This window comes from Brachyistius frenatus, unplaced genomic scaffold (assembly GCF_029030835.1).
Source record: "Brachyistius frenatus isolate BFR_SWC_R1_liver_20210118 unplaced genomic scaffold, ASM2903083v1 Contig_4, whole genome shotgun sequence".
In the NCBI taxonomy this organism is placed as follows: domain Eukaryota; kingdom Metazoa; phylum Chordata; class Actinopteri; family Embiotocidae; genus Brachyistius; species Brachyistius frenatus.
The window spans coordinates 5,148,513-5,175,633 of NW_027210603.1; the positions used below are offsets into that span (position 1 = coordinate 5,148,513).

General features: G+C 41.4%; 1 protein-coding gene across 11 annotated transcripts in view; it reads left to right on the top strand.

The window, feature by feature from the left end:
* Window positions 1-11,658: 11,658 nt before the first annotated feature.
* The window catches only part of celf4 (CUGBP, Elav-like family member 4), an 86,408-nt gene continuing 70,945 nt past the window's right edge, over window positions 11,659-27,121 (top strand). For 5 of the 11 annotated variants that reach the window (XM_069711895.1, XM_069711908.1, XM_069711921.1 and 2 more), the window contains exon 1: window positions 11,661-12,380. In XM_069711895.1, coding sequence (XP_069567996.1) covers window positions 12,104-12,380 — 277 coding nt within the window. In that variant the 5' untranslated portion in view covers window positions 11,661-12,103. Of the gene's footprint in view, window positions 12,381-27,121 lie in introns of all 11 variants that reach the window. The other 6 variants (XM_069711928.1, XM_069711956.1, XM_069711913.1 and 3 more) reach the window with 3 other exon arrangements.

Sequence of the window (27,121 nt, forward strand, 5' to 3'; positions counted from 1 at the left end):
ACACATATGTGGCCACAGCCTTTCAGCATGACACCACAGTGTCCTCCAGGAGTCCTCCACGAGGATCATGGGAAGCTGTGAGCAGGAGAGCAGCACTTTGAGTGAAAACTGGGTGATGTATTTGAAGATTAGGCAATGCGTTCATGAACACTGGTAAAATATGTCATGGTTTATATTATGTTCCCGCTGCAGTATGAGCACAAGGAAGATGAGCGGAGGAGGGAGGGAGCGCATAGTCATGTGCTGTCGTCTGCCGTTTTGAAGGCTAACACTTTTCAAGGCTCTCCTTCCTTCTGTTCAAAAGCCTTTTCTGAAAGTCTATTTGTAACACTGCTTACTTCTTTCCTGCTCACTTTATCCGATAACACAATGATGGTGCTCTATCCATGTCTTTGTGCATTGTAATGAATTTGTGCATGTGTGTGTGTGTGTGTGTGTGTGTGTGTGTGTGTGTGTGTGTGTGTGTGTGTGTGTGTGTGTGTGTGTGTGTGTGTGTGTGTGTGTGTGTGTGTGTGTGTGTGTGTGTGTGTGCGTGTGCGTGAGAATGCTTCATGTGGTCCACAAGTGTGTAGTTCTGCCGGCTGAAGAATGAGTTTTATTTTCTCTATCAAAAGGAGACCCAAACTGCATAATGTACTTCCACCTCCTGACTAAGATCGTTAGGAACAACCTTTTCTTTTTCTCTTTCTACCTTTCTCAACTCCATTATACAATTTCTCTATTGCAGCTTCATATATATATATATATATATATATATATATGTATGTATGTAAATATATATGCACACACTCCTTTCCACGGTACTGGGACTGCATTATATTTTATGAAAAACCTCACACAATGACATTGGGTTCTAGAAAACCAAATAACCCAGCACCACTCCCAGAGCCATCACACTTGATCCGTGTATGAATGAATCACACTATGCTACCATTTTCCTCTCATCTTCCTTCCTGCCCCCTACAGAACCAGAGCAAAGCCATAGCTCATATTTTCTCTGACAAAAGAGGTAACAGTGAAAGGAAAGTGAAAAGCCTATTATAAATGCTATGGGAGAAGTACAAGGAAGAGAGTGCAGTGTTTGAAAATGGTAACCTTTTTCAGATGCTGATTTAGTATTCATTATTAATGACCTTTCCCTACCTGAGCAAAGCTGTTGCCAGGAAGCCCCTTCGTGTTTGTGTCTGGCAGAACCTGGGGGCAGATGCTGCGGCCTTGTTCAGACTTGTTGGCTGATGGATTTCGACGCTTGGTATGCTTCTTTCACACAAATACTGTTTAATTTGTCCCACCGAGTCCACATGCTGTGTAAAGAATAGTATGAACACAGTGGGCAAGATGTTAAAGTTCAGAGAGGCATGCTAGACACAAATTAGGGGTCAGACGAGGAAGATTGGTCTTTTGGTATTTGCATTGTCTGTCTCTACCTGACAGGAGAGAGCACAGATAGAGCAGGATACTGGCAGAGTGGAAAGACAGGCAGCATGAAGATCCTTCCTCCCCTCTCAGTCATCTTGTATTTCTATCTCATCAAAAAGCATTTTCATGCTAATTGAACCTAAAGAGTAACCATGCATGCAGCGCACTGTGAGTGTGCACCTGTGTGTTTGTGAGTTCGAACAATCACCTCAAATGTGCTCACCCAGGCTCGATATTCCATTCACAGTGCCTACACATCGACAATCACTGCTACACTGTGAAAGACATACTCCGAAGCATTCAAACTTCACTGGCAGACAGTACAGTAAAACTGATCTATCTATCTATCGCTCCACCTGTTTGTTTATCTAGCAATCCCTTCCATCACTCTGCCATTCTTTTGTCTGTCTGCCTCCATTCATCTGTCATTATCAGACAAAAATGTAACACATACTTTCTCCCTGTTAGCCGATAAGGCTCTGCACATCAGTCAGAAGCAAACCACGGGGGCCCCAGAAAGACACACACCCACAAGAAACTCTGCAAGAATTCACCTCAATTACACCATTATTTCTGTTGGTTGTCATTTTTCTGTCTAAGACTTGAAACATATTTCTACACTGCCTCTTTTGTCTCGCAAAATGCCAAATTATTGTATTGCAATCACTGGCTCTTCTCTGTGCCGGGGATTTAACGGCCCGTCAATATTCGCTATCACTTCCCCTTAGCAGCTATAATTAGACTGCTTACTGGGATGGCATTGTGAGAAACTTCAGCCAAAGTCTCACAGCCTTCTGTGAGGAGAGGACTTTGAGAAAAACAATTATAGACCTTGTTTTGCCAACATCAAGTAATGCATGGTGCTGCCAGGATCTGAAGTTCACTGATATTTAGTGGTTCTTTTTTTTTCTTCTTTTTTTTTAACCCAATATACATGCTTCAAGAGCTCTGTGCACCTAATTACCTCCGAAGAGGTTCAAAAAGCATAACAGATTTTCTAACGGAACATATGGTACACATCCCTGAATGATCAGTTCAGGCACGATGTACTTTAAAGTTATAATTTGTTCAATATCATTCTTGTTTGATTTGGTGATAACTATAGTTAGAAGTGCAATTTAATACTACGCATCCCAGAATTATTTTAGCAGCAAACACCTGGTGTTATCAGACTATTACTCATAGCTTCATTTGTTTTTGCTGTGAATATAGTCCAAAAACCCTGTTTACATTAACGTTTGCACAGCCACAATAAAGGGTGAACCAAGAAGCAGTGCGTGTCGGTGGTTAAGTGAGATGGCTCTGAAGTCTATTTTTTCTTCTAAATAAAGCAGCTAACCAGCTAGCTTCAGACTGGTCAGTCATGTTAACCCACCCCCAATAGGCCATAGTCAGTCACTGTAGTGTCCAGTCTGCTCTCAGTCAAACAAGCATGATAGAAGGAATACGTAGTGTATTCTCACATCTTGTTAAAATAAATGGAACAGAAAAAACAACGATAGCTGAAACTCTTGGCAAAAAAATTAATAGTTAACGTTTGCTTTGATTTCGACTGCTGGAGAACGCTTTTGGAGCATAGAAGGATTAAGTTTGATGCTGAACTTGCAATGTTTTCTCTACACTGGCAACTAAAAAGGTGTTAGTGCTAACAGTGGCTATGTAGCGATAACTCGTAAAAGTAACTAATTGGACAACGTTACTCATTGTTAATGAGTTAAAGTTAACTGTTTGTTGATACACGTTTACAAAAATGTCATAATATAATGTCGTCAAAAAAATTTATGAAAATGTACTACATGTCATCCACATCTACATTTGCATGTCATCCAAAATGTGATAAATGTCAATATAATATGATGTAATATGCATGTAGTAAAAAAATTACAACAAATTTTTTGCTATAGTATGTTGTAAAAAATGTGGAAAAAAAAGTCATACTATAGCATGTCGTTAAAAAAAGGAAAAAAAAGTCATACATGACATGTCGTCCAAAATATAACAAAAAAGTAATAGTATAACATGTCGTCCAAAATATGGAAGAAAAAAAAAGTAATATTTTGGACGACATGCTATATGACTTTAGTTCAAGCTATGGAAGCCAACACAGTGGTGCAGTTATCACCGTTGTCGTCTCACAGTCTAAAGGTCTGGGGTTCGATTCCCGCCTGGTACTTTCTATATGGAATTTCCATGTTCCTACAAAAATAATAACCTAAAAGTAAAGTTTATTGTCCATTATATGGATGACTGACTTATGCATGTAGTCCATAATGTAAAACATTACATTCAAGCAAGAATATGCAATCCTCCACACTCAACGTTCCAGGCCCCGTACTGAACCCAGAACCTCCTGATTGTGAGATGACAACGCTGGTTTGGAACTGCACCATTTTGCTGCCTTTATTGCATGTTTGCTTGACTTATATGACTTTTAAACATGGTATGGAAGAGCAATCAACAGTGCAGTGGTTGGCATTGTTGCCTCCCAGTCAGAAGGTTCCAGGTTTGAGACTCGCCATGGAAAGGATGATGATAACATCTTAGATGAAAAGCCACATCAAGGGCTGTGCTGTCTTCCATTAAATGTTTAAAAGTTATATAAGTCAGAAAAACATGCAATAGAGGCAGCACAATTTTGCAGTTGCTAGCATTGTCATCTCACAATCAGGAAGTACTCGGTTCGATCAGGGGTTTGGAACTCTGTCTGTGGAGGATTGCATGTTCTTGCTTGGAGTGTGACTTTGTCACATTTACGACTACATACATAATGTTTGTTTTACATCGTGGACACATGCATAAATTAGTCATCCATATTTTGGACAACATATTTTCCTTTTAGGTTATTACTGCTGCAGGAACATGCAAATTCCACATAGAAAGTCCCAGGCGGGTATCAACCTCCGGACCTTTAGACTGTGAGACGACAACGCTGACAACTGCACTATTGTGTTGGCTGCCATAACTTGAACGGAAGTCATACTTCTAGCATGTTGTCAGAAATAGCACCAAAAAAGTCATACTTCTTTAATGTCGGCAAAAATGTGAAAAAAAAGTTATACTATAGCATGTAAAAATATGACAAAAAAGTAGTAGTATAACATGTCGTACAAATTATGAAAATTAATTCATACTATAACATGTCGTCAAAAACATGAAAAAAGTCATACAGCAGGGGTGGGCAATTAATTTGCCCAAAGGGCCTCATGAGAAACTGGGACTGTTGTGGAGGGCCAGAACAATAGACTGAACTCAATTCTGCTCAATATGAATTTTATCTCTTTATAAAAAGCAGTAAATTGTATGGTTTATTAGCTGCTACTGGTAGTAGATGTTACAATTAAGCTATTAAAATGTGGTGCGAGCATTTTAAAAACGTCAACATTATATCACTATTCAATCAACATTCACAAAAAAGATTTTGAAAATGAGCATATTTTTGCAGTATTTCAAAGACCAGCATTAAATTAACTTAACTAAGTGCTTTTGATATTTTGTTTGTAGTGTAATTACCTTATTTGCTGTTTTTCAGTTATTTGTTTTTGTTCAGTGAGAGAAGGGTTAAGTATAAATTCCTTGGATTTTGTTCCTACCGCCCACTGACAGGTCCCGTCTCATTTTGCCTCAATTTCAAACAATACACTTGGCAATCAACATACTTTTACAACAACTTTTACAGTAACTTCAATAATTCAACACACACACACACACACACACACACACACACACACACACACACACACACACACACACACACACACACACACACACACACACACACACACAGTTATATGCTTCCCACGCGCTAGGCCAGCAGTGGTAACGCTGTGCTCACGTTGGCTACATGGCTTCATTAGCCGCCAGCAGTGGAGGCTAAACAGCTCTTAACAATGACCATAATTAATTCACATCATACAAAACGTTGTTACTGGTTTTTACTTTGCTATAAAGTCTCGTACTTTGCTCCAAATCTTGTCTGCCTCATGCACCTGTCTTAGCTGCGGGATCTCCGGTAGGTGAGTGGTGGTTCAGAGATTGGGGGAGGGGGAATAAGTGCAGTGCAACCACCAGGATGTTCAGACCACTTGCTCTCCTGGTGAGACGTTTAGGGAACATCTGTAAATTGGGGTACTAAACAGTACCTGGGTTACACATGCATGATGTATACTTATTTACGTTTGATTCCTAATTTACCATCGACCTCACGCGGGCCTGTCAGGAACAGCCAAAGGGCCGGATGTGGCCTGGAGGCCGTACAATGCCCAGGTCTGGCCTATGGTTAGAATAACCGCTTGTGATTTTCTCAATTAGGCAATTTTACGTAGTAAACAAACTAAGCATGCTGACCTTGTTTGGATAATTAAAAACAGATCTGTGGTGCAGCTAACAACAAAAAACAACCAAAATCCTTTCAAAAGATATGGTTTCGCAATGCTGTTTTCTTGCAACTGTGGTCTTGCTAAAAACAGAGATAGGCAGGCAATAACGTAATAAATACAGGCTTAGTCAATCACCATTTGTTTTTTTGTCTCTTCAATACAATGTCCATATAGACTAACTTTATAATTGTCAGTTAATAAGAAAAAGCTACTGCTAACTAACAGCAGGCCAATGATAAAATTCAACCAAAGTGTTGAAACTATTGGAGCCGGTCTGAGGGCAGACTGGATGCTGCAGTGACTTGCGATCGCTTCTTACCATAGAAAGTTATATTACCAGATGGGACTTAAATCTTACATATTGCACCTTTAATGTTAGGTGAAGGGATAGGCTGAGGAAAGTAATAGCTGTGGTGAGGGTCATGGTAAGTCTCCAGGAAATAAATGTGAGTCAATCTAATGTCCTCTGAAATACATTCATGCTAATAAATATCAACTTGACAAGTCCGATGGAATTTCTGGGCTACATGAACAAAGCAGGCTCACATTTGCTTTTGCATGTGGGTCTGTTTACTCGTGTGGCAACCATCACAAGTGAATTCCAGTCATCTAAAAATATGTGCGCACACACTAGCACATGCCAAAAAAGTGTTCACACTCACATTCACACACTCGTACACACATGCGATGACACATACGCCACACCTCGTCTTTACCCCAGACATTTTTTTCCCCAGGGGTATACCAGAGAACCAGGTGTTATCACACTCCCCTGTGAGTCCTGCTGTCCTCCCCAGAGCAATTAATGGCACCGTGGAGTCAGAAAGTCTTGCCCCAAAATGGCTGCCCATCTGGAATGGAGGTGTCACATCACCCTGACAACCAGGTCAAGCCCTCAGAGTATCATCAGTGTGCGCCAACAAACCCAGTGGTCAGAGTTCATCTCACCTCACGACCTCTCTATGGAACTGATCTGTTGTAGTGGAAATAGGATTTTGGTGCTGCATGATTCAGACAGCAGACAGACACTGAAGTCATTTTCTATCTTGAATGATTGACAAGATGATTCATGACATCAGATGCAACTGATATAGGCACAAAGAAAGTGCGACAGAATTAGGATAATTTTATGTCCTATTCCTGAGTGTGAAAGCAAGTGTGTGGGTGCCAAAGCTGAAAATATATGTGCACAGTGGAAGCGAGTGTATGTGTGATGTTGTCAAGAAGCTGGTGTTTGTCAAGAGGCTTGTGTTTTCAGGGCAGCCAGTCAGTCAAGGAGAGGAGCTGTCAGCATGGCTGATCTGTGCAGCCAGCACTCGACACTAGCAGAGACGCCTACCCATGTCAAATGTCACAGCACTAATCTCTTTCCAATGCAGGCCAGGTATAACTGCAGGGGCAAGAGACAGACACACCTCATTGCTCCACAGAATGAGATTCCCAGGAGATTCTGCAATTCACAAAAATACAGGCTTCATGTTAATAAAATCCATAGCATCTTGTCATTATTGTTTTGTGCTCAGCTGCATGCTTTAGACTGTATTTGCGTAATGCAGCAGTTTTCCAATGCTTATAGAGATGTATTTTATGCCTGTTAATATACACTGTAATGTTATTTAAATTTAGCTGAACTGCGTTTGTTTAACTGTTGAAATTTATGTTGATGGCCCATGGTGACTTAAATCATGTGTTAAATGTGTGTGGTCTTACACATGTGGCCTAATTTTTATCCAGCTTAGAATTTCCTACAGTATGATCAGTGTGTGTATTAAAATAAACAAAGGTTGTAAGATGTCTTTAGTCTATAGATATGCTGGAAGGCTATTTTATAAATTATTGTAATGGATTAATGCGTTATTGAATGCATTTGTGGCTTTGTTTGTTTTCGCCCGAGGGGGAATGATACGCTGCCTCTCATCCCAGTGTCAACAAACTTCCACTGGAAGACTGTTCATTCCACTCATGACCCAATAAAATACATTTTCCTCAGGAAATGAATAAATATTCCATCTCCCAATTACTAGCTGGTAATGGTTTTCAGCATATTTGTGTGTCCCTCCTTATTTATGCCCCAGTAGCCATATAGTTTTATGTGTAAACTATATGAAAATCTTTGCATATAATGAATAGATAAAAAATAAAAAAATCTTCATACCACACAAATGCAGTATATGCAAAGAAGACAGTGTAATTTTCATAAGACAGCATACACACATTTTCAATTGCTGCAGTAATTTTGCTCCTGGCACATCCCTTCCAATCTCTAACAAATTGGTGCTAATCAAGTTAAAGAGGACCTTCCTGCCCTTCTTGTCCCTCTAAACTTTCTGAGCATTTAGTCATGTGCCTGCCAGTCCCTCATTTCTTTGTGCTCTTCCTCCTAAATTACTGGGAGGTGATATACAGCGTGGGTGTCCCAAGGCTAAAAGAGATTTAGAACTTTGTCCCATATGAAGGAGAGGTGAGAAAAGACATTACTATGCAGAATAGGTAATATTGAAAACGCCAGAGCACTTTATGGTGCCCCATGCAGATTATCAATCTATTTGTGTAACTTGGCTACCCAGAATTTCATTTCCCTTTTCATTTATTTGCCTTGCTTCAACCGTTTACAGTGCTGAAACAGAACATTGAAGCCATGACAAGCATGGGAGCAATATTCCAAGGGAAAATAGACATCCTCTGCTGTAGGATTGCAAAGGTTCATTTAGAAGGGGGCGGGGGATGAAGTGACCTCTTTTTGATGAGCTTAGAGGAATATTTTGAGAAAAATGGGAAGTCCACATATGGTCATCTGCACTTCTTCATAGAGCCTTCTTATAGGCCTTAAGCTTTGTCATTGAGAATTTATAGGGGCCTCTTGTCTTATAAAAGGGCAACCCTTGTCAGCATTGCTCTCTATTGAATTCAGAACCACGGACAGAGGCATGCATTTGTTACTACTGCCCTACATTAGTTTCACCACCATGGACAGAGGCTTATCTCTGTCAGCAATCCTCTGTTTAAAAGCCTTTTGTTGATACTGTTTAACAATTGCAGACTTACTATGAGGCTGTAAATATTAGCAGTCTAAGTCCGGCCTTGATTTATTTCACTAAGGAGCATTGGAAACTAGATTTATTTATATTTGTCGAAATGAAATCATTTGATTGCATCAAACAGATTCTTTTGGGGGGAATATTCTATAGAGAAACCGAGAATAAATATGAAAATTGTTTGACAGACTGGGTGCTTTGAGGATTGCTCTCAGCACGCCTGTGCAGCGCGCACAGATGATTTGCAAGAGCCACACAGTCATATTTGAGTATACCCAAACGGATTGAAATAAGTACCATTTGGGGAGCGAAGAGACACACTGTTACACGTCTATCTCGTTAATTACGTGTTATTATAATCCGTCCAATGGACTCAGCCACCGAAGCCATTGCAATACCTCACAGGTAGGTGACGAGGCAGACCGTGAAGGGAACGGACACAGCACCATACCTTACATAATCATCACGGCAGTACCCACTGAACATAATTACAATGATTTGTGCCCTCCTATTTCACCCTTGTATTAAAAAATATTGCTGGAGGTAAGTCAGGCGTGAGCGTAGACAGGACTGCTGTGGTGAATGGAGTGTGGCCCCCGGGGGAAAGCTTGGAGAGCAGAGCATAGTGTCATGCCAAAGAAAGCCAACACCCTCCCCACCCCCCTCCCACCCCCACCCCACACACACACACACACACACACACACACACACACACACACACACACACACACACACACACACACACACACACACACCTGCAACTGCTGGGGTTCGGTCATGCCGTGAGAACGGGATGACATTACCGGGCCATTTAGCTGGTGGAGCAGCAGAAAGAGGTGAGAGAGGCGCTGTGACGCTGTGACAGTGAGTCTTTTGTTATTTAATGGTTAGCTAATGTCTAGGTAGGGTGGGGTGGGGGTGAGTGGGGGTGCCTCATTTACAAAAAAGAAAACAACATTAATTCACAGCACATTATGAATTTATAGGCGATGTATTACTGCCTTACTTTGGCACTTGGGCGTGTTCATACACATGGCAGTCCCTCAGGGGCTGTATATATTTCACACTGTGAGATAGTGTAAAGACTGACCAGCTTGAAACACTACTGTCAAGATTATTGTAACCCAAATGTCAGTTTGTTGTTGTTAATAGGCTGATTTGCTGATTGTTAAATTGACATTCTTGAGGTTGGACTCAAACAGGACAATCAACACTCTTATTATTTATACATAGCCACGACCCCGGGTGTTGTTCTCCTCCTTTGGGAATAGAGATAAATAACATGGACTGACTCCCAAAGGAATAAACCAAAATTGGCAATGATCTCAGCTGAGAGGTCGTGCTAATGCCCAAACTACCCTATCTTAAATTTAGTAGATGTTTCTGTTACTATAAATTGGACCGATTTTGACAGTGACTGTTCAAATCTACTATCAGTACATTTTTACCTTTTCCAAGTCTTTTCGGAGCTTTGTAACCCCAACGATTACTGACTCCTGTTTGTGACTCTTTGAGTCAAATGGTGTTTGCTTTCATATAATAAAAATCACTTTGTGCAGGAAATGGCAAAAATGTAATTTAAGAAAGCAGAAATGTCCTCCTTTTTTCCACCCATCTAATTAAGAATGCTCAGTTCATTTTAATCATAGACATTAACGGAATTTTAATTTATGTACAGGCTATACTAACATACACATTCATGCATTTAGACCTGATAATGACAATGAGCACTTTAAAATGATTTTGATTTAAGAAGTGTTTGGTTGGTGCCTAAAAGCCTATAGTAAGTGAATGAATGAATGTCTGTACAAACGATCAACCAACCTGTCAAAGGAAACCAGCTTTTGTTTTGTTTTTTCACTGTATTTAGAGTATAGTTTAGATGGTGATGTTCCTCACTTTTTAGTGTTGGGCATCACATTTTACTCCAATTGCTCTCTTTTTTTCTATATTTCTATTTTTTTTTCTTCATCACCTGAAACAAATGTCTACGGTAAGTGCCAAATGTAGATTTTTGTGCATCTTTTCAATTTGTCCCTCTATTATGTGATTTATTTTTTCCCCTCCCATGTGCCCCCTCTCTACGCCACTCGGCGGTGCTCACAGACTTCCCCTTTCTGAGAATAAAATAATCTATTCTACATGACTTTGGAAATGGCAGAGGAAACTAATAATACGTCGTCAAACCGGTGCAAATCCCGTGTTTACTATTGACAACAACGAACAGTCGGAAACCTCAGAGGAATCCTCCATCAGTGTGTTTTACTTTCGTCTGTCTGACTGCATTTCAGCACCACGGAACTGTCCACCGTCCGGGAGCGAAGTGAGGATGCAGCGATTCACTGCTGCTGCTGCCGTTGAGAATGAGGAGGGGGAAGAGATGACATGATATGAAATGTGATTTAAACACAAAATCAAACCTCCGGAGAATCGCAGGTACCTTTTCAATCCCAATCCATCTATAGCGAATGCTTTTTATAAAAATCTAAACATATCAGGCGCAAGTTGTTTTCCGGCTTCTTTTTTCAATTAATGAGAACAGTTTGTGTGTCAGTCGTTAGGTGTTACATTCTAGAGTTCGTGAATGTGTGGTCATTTGCTCTGAGTAGGAGCACAAAGGACCGTATTCTCTATATCTCTCTATTTATAGACCCTCTCCCCTTGGTGGAATGTACCACTGGCTCCTCGCAGAAGAAAAGGGGGGCAGAAAACGTTGGGTTTATATCTGGCGAGTTTAAAGAGCCCCCATTTGTTCAAACCTCCCCACTGTTCTGGCAGAGATTGAGCCAGCCCTGTCCGTTTAAACCGAGAAGACACCCATACCAACTCCTCAATGCAAAAAAAATAAAAGGGTGCCAAGAAGCTGGGACGAAGGAACGTGGGTGTAAATAGACAGCGAACGCTCTTGGTCTCCCTCTCTCTCTTCTCTCTCTCTCCCTCCCCCTTTCCTTTCCTCTCTTTCTCTCTCTCTCTTTTATGAAATCAATGAACGAGTTATTGGGTAGGACATAAGTATAAGGAATCAAAGCCTCCACCGGGACCAACGGCATTGCGCGCTTTTGATATGCGTCTTCGCCAAATGCTACATGTGTTTTCCAGTCATTGTAAATACTGGCTTTGATAGGACGCGAGCGGAATCATCTCTGGCACGGCTTGGTCTCGGAACCAAATTTTGACCAAGACTTCCACAAGCTTTTTTTCAACGTAAAACGATTCTCCACCGTCCCCATCTGCTGCTGTTGTACCCATCCCAACTGACTGGCCGGTCCGAAGATGGCAACTTTAACCAACGGGCAGGTGGACGGCACGGTGCACGGTGTCGGTGTGGTCTCCGCCAGCACGAACGGGCTCGTGAACGGATTAAACCACAGCCACAGCCCGGCGGGATGCCCGGCCACCATCCCCATGAAGGACCACGATGCCATTAAACTCTTCATCGGTCAGATCCCCCGCAACCTGGACGAGAAGGACCTCCGGCCCCTGTTCGAGGAGTTTGGCAAGATCTACGAGCTCACGGTGCTCAAAGACCGCTTCACGGGCATGCACAAAGGTGGGTTAAACCCATTTATTCCAGAGACACCTATGGCTCTACTTGTTTGTCAGAGTGAAATGTGCCACACATTGGTGAGAGTGGGGATCCTAAATCACGTAGGATTTGATGGGTAAAACAACGACATTGTTGGTAAATTGTGCCGTTTTTTATAGTGCTGAAGCTTGAATGACTTTTTGCATGTTGCTCTTGCTTTTGTGGCACCAAAAAAAAGGGACATTTTCCTTTGTTAGACATGTCACTGCTTCTCAAATTCAGTGCTTCATTTTTCTACCTTATTGAGCAAACAAATCCAAGCATGAGTGTCACGAATCGGGAGTCACGACGGCATGAATTTATGTAGGGTGATATTAGGAGGAGCAATGTTCCTATCTGGGCAGTGTGCACGGGAGTATTCACACATCTCGTCCGGCGGTTGTAAACGTGCTTTCATTCACAGCGCTAAATCCAGGCCATTAACTTCACGTTTTCACGTTGCAATAGCGGGGAGGTTGTGTTTGATTGCCCGCAGCACAGTACACTCTGTTGCCTGTAACTCGCTCAGTGCGTGTGTGGGTGGTTGGGGGGTTAGGGGGTGTGATGAGGGGGTGGGAGTGTGTGTGTGTGTGTGTGTGTGTGTGTGTGTGTGTGTGTGTGTGTGTGTGTGTGTGTGTGTGTGGTGGGCGGGGGGTGCGCGTGCACGTGCGTAAGAACGTGTGCAACAGCGGAAGGAGTAGGCCTATGAACATGTTTTACTTTTGAATAGCCTTTTTTTAAAAATGCATATTGATTATTTTAACTGATAATTAAACTTTGTAACACAAATACCTATTCCTGTTTTCTTTATTCAAATTAACTTTTCCTTTTGTAGCCATGACTGCACTGAGTGCAATCCATAGTATTGATGGCAGTGAATTATCAGAAACTTTTGGTTTTACAGTGTTACTGTCCTTTTTGGTGGAATACAAAGGAACAGCCCTGGCACAGTAGGAAAGATGGTGCTTTAAACCCTGTATTTTATTTTCTTCTCTCAAGGGAAGGGTCGTTCTCTGCAAATCACCATCTAATGATAGGTCACTAATTGATCTGTTATACTTGCAGAACATCTCTCAGGGGTGCAAAGTACATTAAAGAATGAGCGCTGGCTTTTTCGGGATCCCCGTCCTCCCTCTTATAAGCCCCTTCTGCCCCATGTAAACAATGTGTGACATCCACCATGTGTCAGGAAATGATTATGATATACAAATAATTTCAGAGGGCAGAGACTGTCTGCAGGCATGGAGGAAACCAAAGAGGCGGGAGAAGTGAAGGAGGGGGGGTATCTTTTATTAATAGCCCAGCTGTAGTAGCGACTCCCTGTTGGACGGTTAATCACCAGTGGCCCCAGAACTATAGGCATGGCTCGCCAGCTGATTCTAAGAACTGTCTCCTCACTGCGATATACGGCCCTGCTTCCCGGGCTGGGCCCCCGCTTTCATTAGTGAGCCCCTGCTGTGCTCATATTTTAACTAGCTGGAAGCACGAGGTACTCCCTGGCTTACCAGCTCACTGGCTCACTGCAAGCTGTTTGAAGGCCGCGTTTCCTCCACAGCCTCTTAACAATTTCCTGAGGTTTCTATAGAAGATGCCGAAATTGGTGGTTAAAGACAGCACGTCCCACAAATAACAGGCAAAGTGAGTGACTGTGCGCTGCCAACATACTGTTTTTATGGAATACTACATAGCGTAACTGGAATCAGGTAGAGGAGGCACTCACAGCGAGAGTTTGAGACAAAAGTAAACACACTTTAAGCAAATATACATCTATTTAGGATAGAACTAATGAATTCCCCATCTATTTTTGTGTTTCTGCCAATGATGGCAATTATATATGTTTTAACACATTCATGCTGGTCACGGTTTTCTGCATTTTAAACTACTTTCTCTTCAGTTTTCTATACAAGGTGTAGCTCTCCCCTCTTCTTTCAGCTCCTTCAGGCTGTTTGCATTTTTCAGAGTCCTGCCATAGGGTAGAGAGAGTCAAACTGAGGACATGTTGACCCTCTAAGGTGTGAAATGCTCCAGTGGAGTGAAGCCTATAGAGCTGCCCACCACAAAACTCCTCTTCCATTCTTCTCTTCCATCTCGCCTCCTTTCCATTAACTCTGCTTAATCCCCTTCATTCTTTCACTTTCCTCTTTCTCCTTTTGTCTTCCTCTTTACGCACTGACGTGTTGCCTGTTCTGTGACAGTGCATCCTGTTCTGTAATGGCTGTGGTACAAAGCCTCAGCTGGAACCGAAGATTGTACATGATCGACTACCATTTCCTTTGCAAATGTGTTCTCTGTTTTTCCAAATGGCACATAGTAGGTAACTGTCATTGTTAACATTGTAATGATTCGTCTAGGGATACTGTTGCATTAATTTAACTTTAACCAAGGAGACATGGCACTTTAACAAAGAAATAAGCATGGTTTTCAGCAAGATAATACAGAGCTTTTTCTGCTATGGCAGATAATAAAAGGCCCTCATCCTTTTCTGCTGTACATCAACAAGCCTAAAGAACAGCCTTTGCTATGGTAATGCTACCGCTGAAGAAAGAGACCCCTATTATAGCCATTGTCAGCTGTGATACTATTGCCATAACCCTCCCCATAATGACTCCATGTATCACTAGTAATCTAGTCCTTAGGACTGTGTCCCCTTGGAGTGGAGAGAGCAGGGAGGAGGGAAGCTTGGGACGGGGATCGGCAAAGCTTGGTAGCGGGCGCGGGGACACCAACGCAGGCCTACATTCTCCCAATGATTTTATTTCTCTCCCCTCTGCGACCGAGCCATGCTAATAGAGGCCATTTATAATGGTCACCGGCTGCTGCTGCTGCTGCTGCTGCTACCAAGCACAACGGGGTTGAGAGGCACGGCGAGCACAAAGAGCCAGCCCTTTCTCTTCTCGCTGGCAATGCAGCATGGGAGGTGGGGATCTATTCAAGAAGAGTACTAGATATGAGTGCTAGTGCTATTCATCAGTCTGATTTCATGTAATAATCACTGGGGCAATTGAGCTGTGATGATACGGGGAAGACATTTAATAAATGAAGGTGTTATCTACTGTTTACTGCTGTCACATCCTCTGGCAGTATTATGTTTCCAGCCAAATCCTCATTGTCCCCCATCTTCCTTTTTCTAAGCAAATGCAAATGTCCCCAAGTTTGTTTTACTGCCGTTGTTTCATTCGGTCGTAATTTAATGTGAGTAATATATTTGTCCTTGGTCAAACTAAATACATTAGCAACAGCTCTCACCATAGGCTCAGACAGTTAAAGTAGTTACTAAGTCAGAGAATCGCTCAAAGTCAAAGCAGGTGTTGAAACTTTATATAGAGTTGGACCAAACTGTCCATTTTGACCTGGCACTGGCAAGTGATGTGAACAAAATGCCACAGGTCTTTAGCTCAGATCGACGGCTTTCAAAAGGTCTTCTCATCCAACAGATGACAACAATAACCCAGTACATGAAAAAAAAAAAAACTCGAATTCGATATCAATACTTGAGAAAATTGTTAAATAATTATTATTGAAATCAAACCAGTGGAGATACAGTGTAATGACCAACTGTAATCTTGTTTAAATTTAACCATACTACAGATGGCTCATGCTACAGATGGGGGCTATAATCTGTGCAGGTCATAAAGGGAGTTATGTGTCTCTCTGAACGCCTTGGTTTTGATATTTCAGCCCTTTTACTAGAATGTGTCAGGCAAGCAGATTCAGAGAGGAGCAGATCATTGGGCTTATCGTGTTTGTTGAGGCCAGGAAGTCATGATGCCAAAAAGATGAAGAACTCATGCTGTGTTTTATTGCAGGCAATTAGATGTTACAGGTTGCTGTCGGCTAAAAAAGAAAAAAAAAGGGACGATAAAACCAAATCTGGCTTTGAACATAGAAAGAAAGAAGTACGGGTGTGTTTTTTCATCCTGCAGGTCTGCCTTAATGCAGCATGCGTTCTGGCCGAAGATTTCACTCCGGTTGCATCATCCTCTCTGTGGGATCCTTCTCTCTCCTCCTCTCACATTTGGTTTGGGATGACTGTGTGTGTGTGTCTATGAGTGAGTGTGTGTTTATGTGCCCCCTCTCTCCTTGGCCCAGAATCCTCCACTCAGCTCAGAATGGGTGCTCAGGCCCCACATTGTGCCCTGCTTCTACACAATCGCAATCGCAATCGATTCGGAGTGTTTTGTCAGGGAGAAAGGCAACATGTGTCATAAAAGAGGTCGCCTCGTACCAAAGTACACTCTACCACCAGCGCACCGCACCCACTAGCACTGGCCTGTCAGAGCCCCAGAGCCCAGAACTGCCAGGCAACAAGAGGGAAACAAGAGGCGGGGCCAGAGTGGGGAGTACAGTGGGTTTAATTTGTCAGGAGGACCATTGTCAAGGCAGTGCTGCCTCTGTTGTCCATTATTATTGGAGGGGACTGTCAGACGGGGGCCGGCTGATGGCCGAGCAGGGAGCCAGTTAGTCACAGTGAGAGATGGTCTGACCAAACCAAAGAAGGGAAGTGCTCATGGAGCTCCTGTAAAGGATTAGCATGCTAACAGCAGGTCTGGAGTCATGCAGCCTATCAGGCAAGTGGAGCCCTCTGGCTTCTCTGACCTCGGCAGTCCTCTCATTAAAACCACTGACATTTGCATACACAGAGAGAGGTAATGCATCTGCCTGTTCATCTCATTTCACCTCCTAAAGATGGATTGAAACTAATTGACATACATTCAGCGTTCAAACTGCAAGTTTGGTGCAATCAAAAGTAAAGACAGGCACATTTGTATATGAACTATATCCACAACACATCTCCCAGTAACACAAACAAGTGCTTAAAAGGTGGAGTGTAATAAAAAAAATAACTATTGATCTAAATTAAAATACTACAAATACTTTGTAATTTAGATATTTTATTTGCTTTACTAAATACTTTTAGTTTTAAAAGTTCAGGAGCTCATGCACAACCATAAAACGTTCTCGTTAGCGTTTATCAGTGTGTTTGTGTGTAGTTAATGGTAACACATGGCAAAGTCATGACTGACTGTGGACATCAGTGCTGACCTGTGACAGACAGACAGACAGGCAGGCAGACAGACAGACAGACAGGCAGACAGACAGGCAGGCAGGCAGGCAGGCAGACAGACAGACAGGTAGGCAGTCAGCTAGATAGGCAGACAGACAGACAGGCAGGCGGGCAGTCAGACAGACAGACAGGTAGGCAGTAGGGCGTGTAGACAGACAGGTAGGCAGTCAGCTAGACAGACAGGTGGGTGGGCAGACAGACAGACAGGTAGGCAGTCAGGTAGACAGACAGGCAGACAAACAGGTAGACAGACAGACAGGCTGGCAGGCAGACAGGTAGACAGACAGGCGGGCGGGCAGACAGACAAACAGGTAGGCAGTCAGGTAGACAGACAGGCAGACAAACAGGTAGACAGACAGACAGGCTGGCAGGCAGACAGGTAGACAGACAGACAGACAGACAGACAGGTGGGCAGACAGACAGGCAGACAAACAGGTAGACAGACAGACAGACAGGCTGGCGGCCAGACAGACAGACAGATGAGCGAGTGGACAGGCAGGCAGAGAGGTAGACAGGCAGGCAGACAGACAGATAGATAGATACAGCATGCAGATTGTGTGTGTACAACAGAAGTATTTATTTTTTTGCTATTTTACTTTTTCAAGAGAATTTTCTGGGAGAATCACTGCAGGTGTTTCTTTTTTTTTTCTCTTTTTTTTTTTGCCATAACACCTCTGGTTGTGCCAGATCAAATCTTGAATATAAATATTCTGTTGCACCAAAGACAAAACGGATTCATGATATTTCCAAGAATTTCTAAGGCAGCTCTGAAGATGTTATATGTACAGTGTAAGAGCTTTCTTGTGTTTTGACACAAATAAATATCCCTGAGCTGGGTTAAAATAAAACTTGCCTTAAATGTTTCATCAACATTTGGTCTTTTGTCTCCCATAAAAAGAGGCTATGATACTTTCACTGGAATTCTTTTTTTCTAGCTCTTTCTTTGTTTCTTAATCTTGCTCTCCTATTGCCGTTTTCATTGCCCCGGTGTACCATTCTTTCAGAAGATGAAAAAAAAAAGAAGCCTTTTTTGACAAGTGCTCCTTGGAGAGGTAAATATTTTCTGTTTTCAGGGCTCTTGCATCATCTAAGTATTATTGTGCTGTGTGGTAAATTTTTAAAAAGTTGACGCTTTGGGCCTCTTCAATCTTTTAGCTGTACCCTGAAAACAACTTCCACTCCCCCCAAATACCAGTGGCCGGTTCTGCAGATGAGGAATGCAATATTTTTGAAATGTTGGAAAGTCTTACATGTTGTTTTTAGTTTTACTTTTGTTTTGGTAGTGATTGCATTCAAGTCTGCAGTGCTAATAATAGAGCTTCCTGTGGGGAAGAGACATTTTATTTTTGTTGTTGTTGTTTTTAGCTTGATAAGATTTCTTTCAGTTTTTAAAAACAGACTTAATTTCACAGGGTGAGAGGAAGATAAATGTAATGTGATAATAAATATAAACATATTAAAGTAGTTTCATGCATACTGCTGCCATAACAATATCTGTTTCAGTCCGCAGAGTGACTACATCTGATTTCTGTCTCTTTCTTATTTACCTCTACATATTTTACATTTTGTTCCATTTCTGCAACTCTTATCTGTGCCATGCAAATATGCGGGCACTGTGCTCTATAGTACTATAGTAGTAGTTGTTCATTGTGAAAGGTTTAAATATGATTTCCTTTGTTCAACAGTCAAAAGGTTATGAATCCCCTCTGTGTGAACTTGAAAACTGGTGTTTTGCCTTCTGGCTGCCGGTTCCTTTTATCAAGCTTTGCACAGTCAGAAAGCATTATGATAGGGAATTTTATAAAATCCATATCTCTGTGTGTGCAGTATATGTGTGCGCTTATGAGGATGTGTATACATTTTTCCCTGTATATTTATCATTCTTTCATGTGCATAATGTTCTGGATATACGGGCTTTATGTGTTATTATACAACATAATATAACGCTACACAATCTTACAATGCTTAAATTTAAACTCTAGCCAGAGTAACACTTAACAGTGATTTTTAATGTTTAATAATGACAGTAATATTTTAGGTCGAGCCTCAGTATGCACATGAAAACGGGTCCAGCTGCAGCTCTCCACTGCAGAGGTTTTCCACAAGAAAATAGCAGCATGACACAGCAGCAAGATGAAAAATAGAACCAAAGTTTGTCACAGCAAACTGTGGCAGTGGCCCATTAATGCATACGCAGAAAGCATTTATTCTTATTACATATCCTGCTATTTATTCATTTCAAACTCCATCTGATTTATTTATATTTATTTCTGTTTCAACCATTTCTTACAGTCTTCTCAAGGTCAAGTTCTGTTTTAACATCAGAAAAAACAAATCATTGTTATTGCCTTGCAAACATAGACTGTAACAGGCCCTCACTAGTTCTCCAACCTGTAATGCATGTACTTTCAATTACCCTTTTAACCCATACAAAATTGTTTCATATACACGAAACAAATTATTTGACTTTGGAGATTTATGGTTCATAGAAAGTTGAATTGATGTTTATTCTCAAACCAAATTGCTAAACATCACTCAAAGTGGTGTATCTAGGTCCGCCTGCTAGGATATTCTAAAGCAGGGATTACATGAGCCATGTACTATTTGTTGCAGACAGAAAGCACATCAAAGACTGTTGAGCATTTGTGACTTGTCAGGGCAGACACATATTTAGCCTTCTCTGTATGCATGCATACAACCTCCTGGATGCTGTGTCATGACCCGCCAGGTTTGAGTGTCCCTGATTCAATTCACTTTCTTCCCATCTCCCTTCATGCCTATTTCATGTCCCCCAATTAAAAATGTACCACGTTGACTTGTAAAAGGAAGGTGGGAATGGAGGTTAGGGCTTTTCAAAGATCCCTCTCAATTATTCAAAGCCAAGTTTGATTCAGAAAATGGAGGAGGATTAATAAGTCATGTGGAAGTTTTCGAGGGTTTGGGTATAACAAATGTAATGCAAGATGTTCTGATTAGACATCTACCTGAAGTATCAATCAAAAATACTCGTTTGTTGTAGATTAGGCCTGACAAATTCGAACTTCCAGAGTCAGCATCATTCATTTTAACTCCTTCTTCTCTTTGTCTGATGTAAGAAGAATGTCTCAAGTTTGCATCTCGGTTCAAAAAAGGTTTGTAATTGTTTTATATTCAAGAAAAATGATTACTTTGCACATTTCTGGATGACATCATGCAACTGCTCAGCTTTGAATTTGTATTTTTAATTTTGTATTTGTATTTGCATCCCCACTGGATCAATATCATTCCATTTTCCATTCCTCTGAAACTGTACAGATCAGTGCATTTTGCCATCAAGACATTACCATTCAAATCATATTGGCATCACATTGGGAGAAAGTACATCAAGGCTTTATCCTGTCCTGCTGGTTGGAGAGCAGATAGACCAAAACATATCGCTGCAGAGGGAGATGGTGCAAGAGTGCGTAAAACGACAAGGAGCTCAAGACAGAGAGAGCGAGAGCGGGAGAGAGGGAAGGAGAATTAGAGAGATGTTGAAACAGGGATGATGTAAGAGAATGCGTGAAAAGAGGCAAGGGAGATCCATGGATGAGAGTTTGGGTGGGGGCTGCACACAAAGACAGAGAGAGAAAATCGAGAGGCAGAGCAATATAAAAGAAGGAGAGCAGAGATTGTCAAGAGAGGTGCACACTAAAAATGGAGGCAACGAGAGATTGTTCAATGACAGTCACAGAGTGAGCGAAAGGAGCGAAAGGAAGACGGAAAGAGGCTGAGAAGAAAAGACTGAAAAGCAGAAGGAAAGCGACAGACAGAGATAGAAGTAGAAAGAGTGAGGGAGTCCCAGAGACAGATGTCGCCCTCACTGGCCCCGGCAGATTGATAGCTTCTGGCCCAGTTCCATGCCAGGCTCTGACCCCTCTGTCCTCTGCTGTAATTTATAGGCTGCGTTTTGCCAGATTTAAGCACTACTCTGTGGCCATCATAGCTCGAGAAGCGAGAATGACCTTCCTGGGATGGGAGCAGAATTAGACCCCTGCAGCTCCCTGCTGCCCTGAGGGTAAATAAGCAAGTACCCTCCATATTAGGATGATCTCTGACAACGTGTTAATGGGACAGGTCTAACTGTATACTTGTCAGTTGTGTGTGTGTATTTTCCTCATTTGTTAGTTTTTTACAGTTTATGTACAGTATTTCATTTTGTTAGTGAGAAGGTGCAGCTGTGTAATTTGTTTAGTGTTTGTATGAATACTGTGTTTGTAGGCAGAAGTTACTTCTTGCTGCATATCAGATCAGAAAAGTCCAACTGGCATCAGCATACTGCATTTGAGAGGTTGAATCCCTTTGATACGTTTTGTGTGATACTGAAGCTTTTGGAGAAACCATAGTTTTTCTGAAGTTGAAGTTTCAGTACTTAAAGTAACTCTTAAAGTACTTCTTTAAAGTGAAGGTGTTTCCATATCTGACAGTCCGGACGAAGGTCTGCAGATTTGATCTGGTTGGTTTTGGTTTCACATTGCAATTTTGAACTCTAACTTCGCATGACATACCTACTTTCCTATTGCTGACATTTAATGGTTTGTAGACAGCGTGCATCTGATTTTTTTTTGTCACTTTTATTTGTAGCCTTTTCAATTTGAATGGAGAAAAATGAATTAACTGATTAATTTCATTGCTATTATATTGCTATTATCATTAGTATGGCATTACGACTGGCACTTTTTTTCCTCTCAGACATTAAGTTATGGCATTTTTATGTGTTTTGTGAGTTTTGATTTCTTTGTCAGACCAGATTACAGTTAAATACTCTACTCTCCCCCTTTGTGCTACTGCAGCTCATTTTTACTTCCTTTACATTTTTTTCTTTTTCTATTGTTTAATAAGTTTGCCGCCACAATAACCTATAACTGGTCTGAAAGTTCAAACAATCAAGAGAATGTTTTTTACACTGTAAACAAATCAAACCAAACTGTGGTTCATTTTGACCTGGACTGAGACCACCTCCTTTGGTCAGACCAAATTTTGGTGCTTTGGTCCAGACAGTGGTCCAATGCACTGTTTACACTGAAAACTGAAAAGTCTTCTGATTAGCTGTTAATACTCAAAAACCACCAAATCTTTTTTGGTCCACTTTTTTGATAAGCTACTTGAAAAGCTTGTAGGCACCGAAGGAAATTACGAAAACTACTTATCAACTTGACTCGGTTTTCAGATCACTGTATCTATTACAGCTTCACATATGTCTGTTTGGTGCGGTGTTACTTCGCGATGGATTTACTGAGCCTTTTTCCTGCCATCTAATCCACAACAGTGTCATCTACTACACACACTAAAAGACCCTCAAAACTTTATTTCAAATGTTATGTATTTCACTGTAACATTGAATATTTATGACTAAATAAGCAGCAAAGTTTCACAAGTTTGGAAAAACCATCCTTAGTTATTATTTATTAATAGTTTACACTGAAAAACTCATCTTCTGAGCCGGTACTCATTCTGATGAATTGGTGAGAAAAACGTTGATACAACATTTATATTCCAATGCAATACAAACAAAGAAGTATCTCATGCAAAATAACCAAAACAGTGGGTGGTCCTGTAGGATCCCTTTATATAGTAAAACCGACTGAGAAAAAAAAGCCTTTAGGGTCTTTCAATGGGTCTCACACAAATGTGGAAGGAAACATATTATCTGTGAATGATTGACATTCTGCTGGACTTGTGCAGTTTGTGCAAACGATTCTCAGATATCAGGTTCAAACTTTTATGAATTTAATAACACATGACAGACGTGGTTTGGAGACATTGAAGTTGCATTGTAGTTGAAAAAAATACAACAAAAAAACAAAGGCAGCAAACACAAGCAGCAAATAACACACTGTCTGATTACTTCAAGTTGTGAGCTGCTAAAGCTGTTGACAAAATGTTTTTGATACAACATTTATGCAATGCAATATGTTTTATTTCCTCAGAAGTTTTTTCAGCTCCTTTACGTACGATTTGGATTAAACTTATCTATTATAAGGTTCCTACAGCCTAATGCACTGTTTTGAAATACTTTTTTTACATTTCAGAATGACAAAATATCATTTTGAGTCTAGATTCAGCCCCCTAACTGCACCTTTTAAGCTCTTCTTCACAATGAGGACAGGCCTAGTTCGCTATAGGATGAGTTGCTTTCTCCTGCCTTTATAAATCCCGCTTCAATTTTGCACACACTATTTGCTAAAAGTTAAATGAGAAGGGTACAACAAAACTCTGCACTGTGGTTCTTGTAAAGTAAATATGGCGTGTGTGTACCAGGTGCGTGCTCCCTCGTAGACTAACTTGGCCGGCTAACCGGTGGGCTCAGCTGGGTTTGTGCTTGGCCATTCAGAACACTACCTCAATGCACAAATCAGCCCAGGGAATGATCTGGACAGAAAGCCTTCAGCAAATTATTACAGATTTGCAATTTAATGGCTTCGGAGGTCTCTCCCAGCCCTGCACAGGTTCCCAATGAGACAGAGCCTATTAGTTTGGTCCTTTAATCACAGAACAGGAGATGGGAATCCTGGCCAAACCTATACAAACCTCGCTTCACTTGGTGTGGAATGATTTCATGGGGTTTATAGATAGAGACAGTGAAGTCTGTGTGCGTGCACAGGTGTGTGTGATTGTGTGAGCATTGGGTGGTTGATAAGCTTTGCTTTCCCTGGAGCGACCAACAGCAGTGTGTGTGTGTGTGTGTGTGTGTGTGTGTGTGTGTGTGTGTGTGTGTGTGTGTGTGTGTGTGTGTGTGTGTGTGTGTGTGTGTGTGTGTGTGTGTGTGTGTGTGTTTGTGTGTGTTTGTGTGTGTGTGTAGAACAGAAAGAGGGAGAGAGAGAAAAAACATGTTTTTTTATGGATCGTTCATCAATACCATGAGGACACAGTGGGCAGTTGAAATTAATTTGGCTTTACCCAAAGCTAACAAAAGTCCATTTCCCAAACTTCATGTTGTAGGAAAATGGAAAACTACTTTCCAGTGTCATGTTCCAAAAATAATTGTCATGAAAACCAGTTTTGATTCATTGAAACTTCAAGTAAATTATCATTTAAAAATATATAAAGAAAGATGTAACATGTCCAAAGTCAGTGAAGTAATTAATTTACTGTCTATTACTGCCTGTTCAACTAGCAATGTTGCTACTTAAGAGATCTAACATTAGAAATGTTTTGTTTTCAGGTGATGCTCTCTTTGCTGCACTTCATTGAACTGAACTGGTATAGATTTTAAGCTATAATAACCTCCCTCCATTAAGCCTATAAAATAAAATATTTTTCTGTAATTTATCACATTTTTTATAAATGAATCGGCAGTTAGTTTCAACAGCTGAGCTCCTGTGATTTACAGTATGAGACATTTATACCAGCAGAAACAATGCATTTTAGATAAAGGCATAACTTTTGTGATACTATTTGTAAGAGACAAACGGCTGGCTTTTCAGGGGGTGGTTAAGTCTTTTCCCATAGCTATAGTTGCCTGATTAATGTGCCATCGTTGCAAAAATGTAAAAGCTATCACTCCAATCTGCCTTTCAATGTCCCAATTTGTCCAAGAGGAAGCCAAGCTTTCTAAATGAGTTGGATAAAAGTGACTGCCAAAGGGGATGAATATATATAATTATCTGTGGCTGGAGCGCCAACAAAGGGACTTTGAAAATCAACTTTGTGAGCCAAAGGCTTCATTAATCTGACGACAACAAAATGTCCCCTCAACTCGCAGTCAGAAAGACACAGGTATCTGCAAAGCTATTAAAAAGCATGCAGTCATGCAGCCTTCTGTAGCCCATCCTCTATCTGTTTGGGATTAGGAGCGATTTAATGCGCTAATGTTAATATGCTAATGTGTTAATGTTATGTTAGCGAATTATTAGGTGATTTAAGAAATGGCTGGCTGCTGTTTTGTTGGTCTTACGCATTGACATGCTAGTAAGGATGGATAACTGTGTTTACTTTGCATATGGAAATCCCAGAACGTCTTTCATCTGTCCTTCCTATAGTGACTAGTGGTCCATGTTAGCTTTGCAAACATCTTAATTGTGTTAAATGGAGGAAAAAGGGGGGGGAGATTAAAAGCCATTAATGTGTGTTGTGTGCGCGTATGCTATTCCCGGGACGATGCTTTTGTTCACTTTGGCAAAGCAGAGGAGAGACTTTCACCTTGAAACTCAATGCACACCAGAATCATTGTCATTGTGTCTACCTAAATCGCTGCTGTCTCTCGTTCTCACTGTTTTATACACTGTCAGACTTGCTTTGCTCATTTTTGCATTTCTTTTTGTGATCGCCTCCTTCCATCCTTCTTACTCTCTCTGTACGTCTCTCCCATTTTCTCTCTGTCTATCTCTCTTGTGCTTTTTTCCTTTGTAGCCCTGTTTCTCTCCATTGCTCACTCTCTCTCTGTCTGTCTGTCTAAGCGTCAGATAATCTCACTGGGGGAGACTTTAGAGGACTCTCCATCTGTGTATAAATAGCTCTGGATGAATTATTGAGGGACCTGGGGTTGCTAATAATCCCACAGGACCCATCTGACAATGACACAGAAGATGGAGGGAAAACAATTACGCAGGCTTTCTCCTTCAGAAGAGTGGGAATGGGGGTGGGGTGGACTCAGCGGCCTCTGGGAGCCTCCTCGCGGGGCCCAACATCTTGGCTAATAAACCCAATTAAGTCTCCGGAATCAATCGGAGCCCCGGGGGCGTCCTCTCTCTTCCTTCCCCGGACGGTGTGCAACAACAGGAAGTGTAATGATTCATGTTCCCCCTTCTGCATTTGGATCGTCCTCTCATCTCCATCTTGCAGGTTGGCAAGGCGGACACAGGACAGGACAGGATGTCCGCCGAGGCAGGATAATAGGACAGGGAGAGGAAAGGAGACGAGAGGCAAGTGGAGTGGAGAGGAGCACAGAGGAATATTAATGGGAGTGTTTATCCTGTAAGTGTTTTACCAGGGGGACGAGACGCGGGACCACTCCCATGACAGAATTAAAGCACTTTGTCCTCTTAGTGATACATGATTCATCTGTGGATGCATTTTTGGCTAACCGGCTTTGCCAGGTTAACTTGACTGTTGACACAAAATGCTCCGACCTGTCGGTCGGTCGGTCGGTCGGTCGGTCGGTCGGTCGGTCGGTCGGTCGGTCTGTCTGTCTGTCTGTCTGTCTGTCTGTCTATCTGTCACTGCCAGTACAGTATGAGCAGAACTACTATAATTTTTTTTTTTTTAAAGATTCTAAAACCTGATTCACATTCTGTATATTGTTCATGGTTATTTCCAACCCTATCGAGAGACTGTTCCTAGTAAAGGTCCAGTACGTATGATTGAGGCATGATCTTTTGGCAGAAATGGAATATAATATTTATGATTATATTTTCATTTGTGTAAAATCACCTGAAATAAAAGTAGCGCTTTTGTTGCCTAAGATTTGTTTTAACATTTATGTACGCATGATGGATGCCTCACATATCTAGAGTCGGTTTAGAGTGTTGGTTGTTGACCACCTCAGAAATGAATGCAACGCATTCACAACATGCAATTTTTACCACTATATTCTACTAAATCCTACACACTACTCCTTTAAGGAAAGATTGTGTTCATGGCAAATAAAATAAGTGTGATTAACGTTAGACAACAAAACCACTTGGTAAAGATCAGTCAAAGA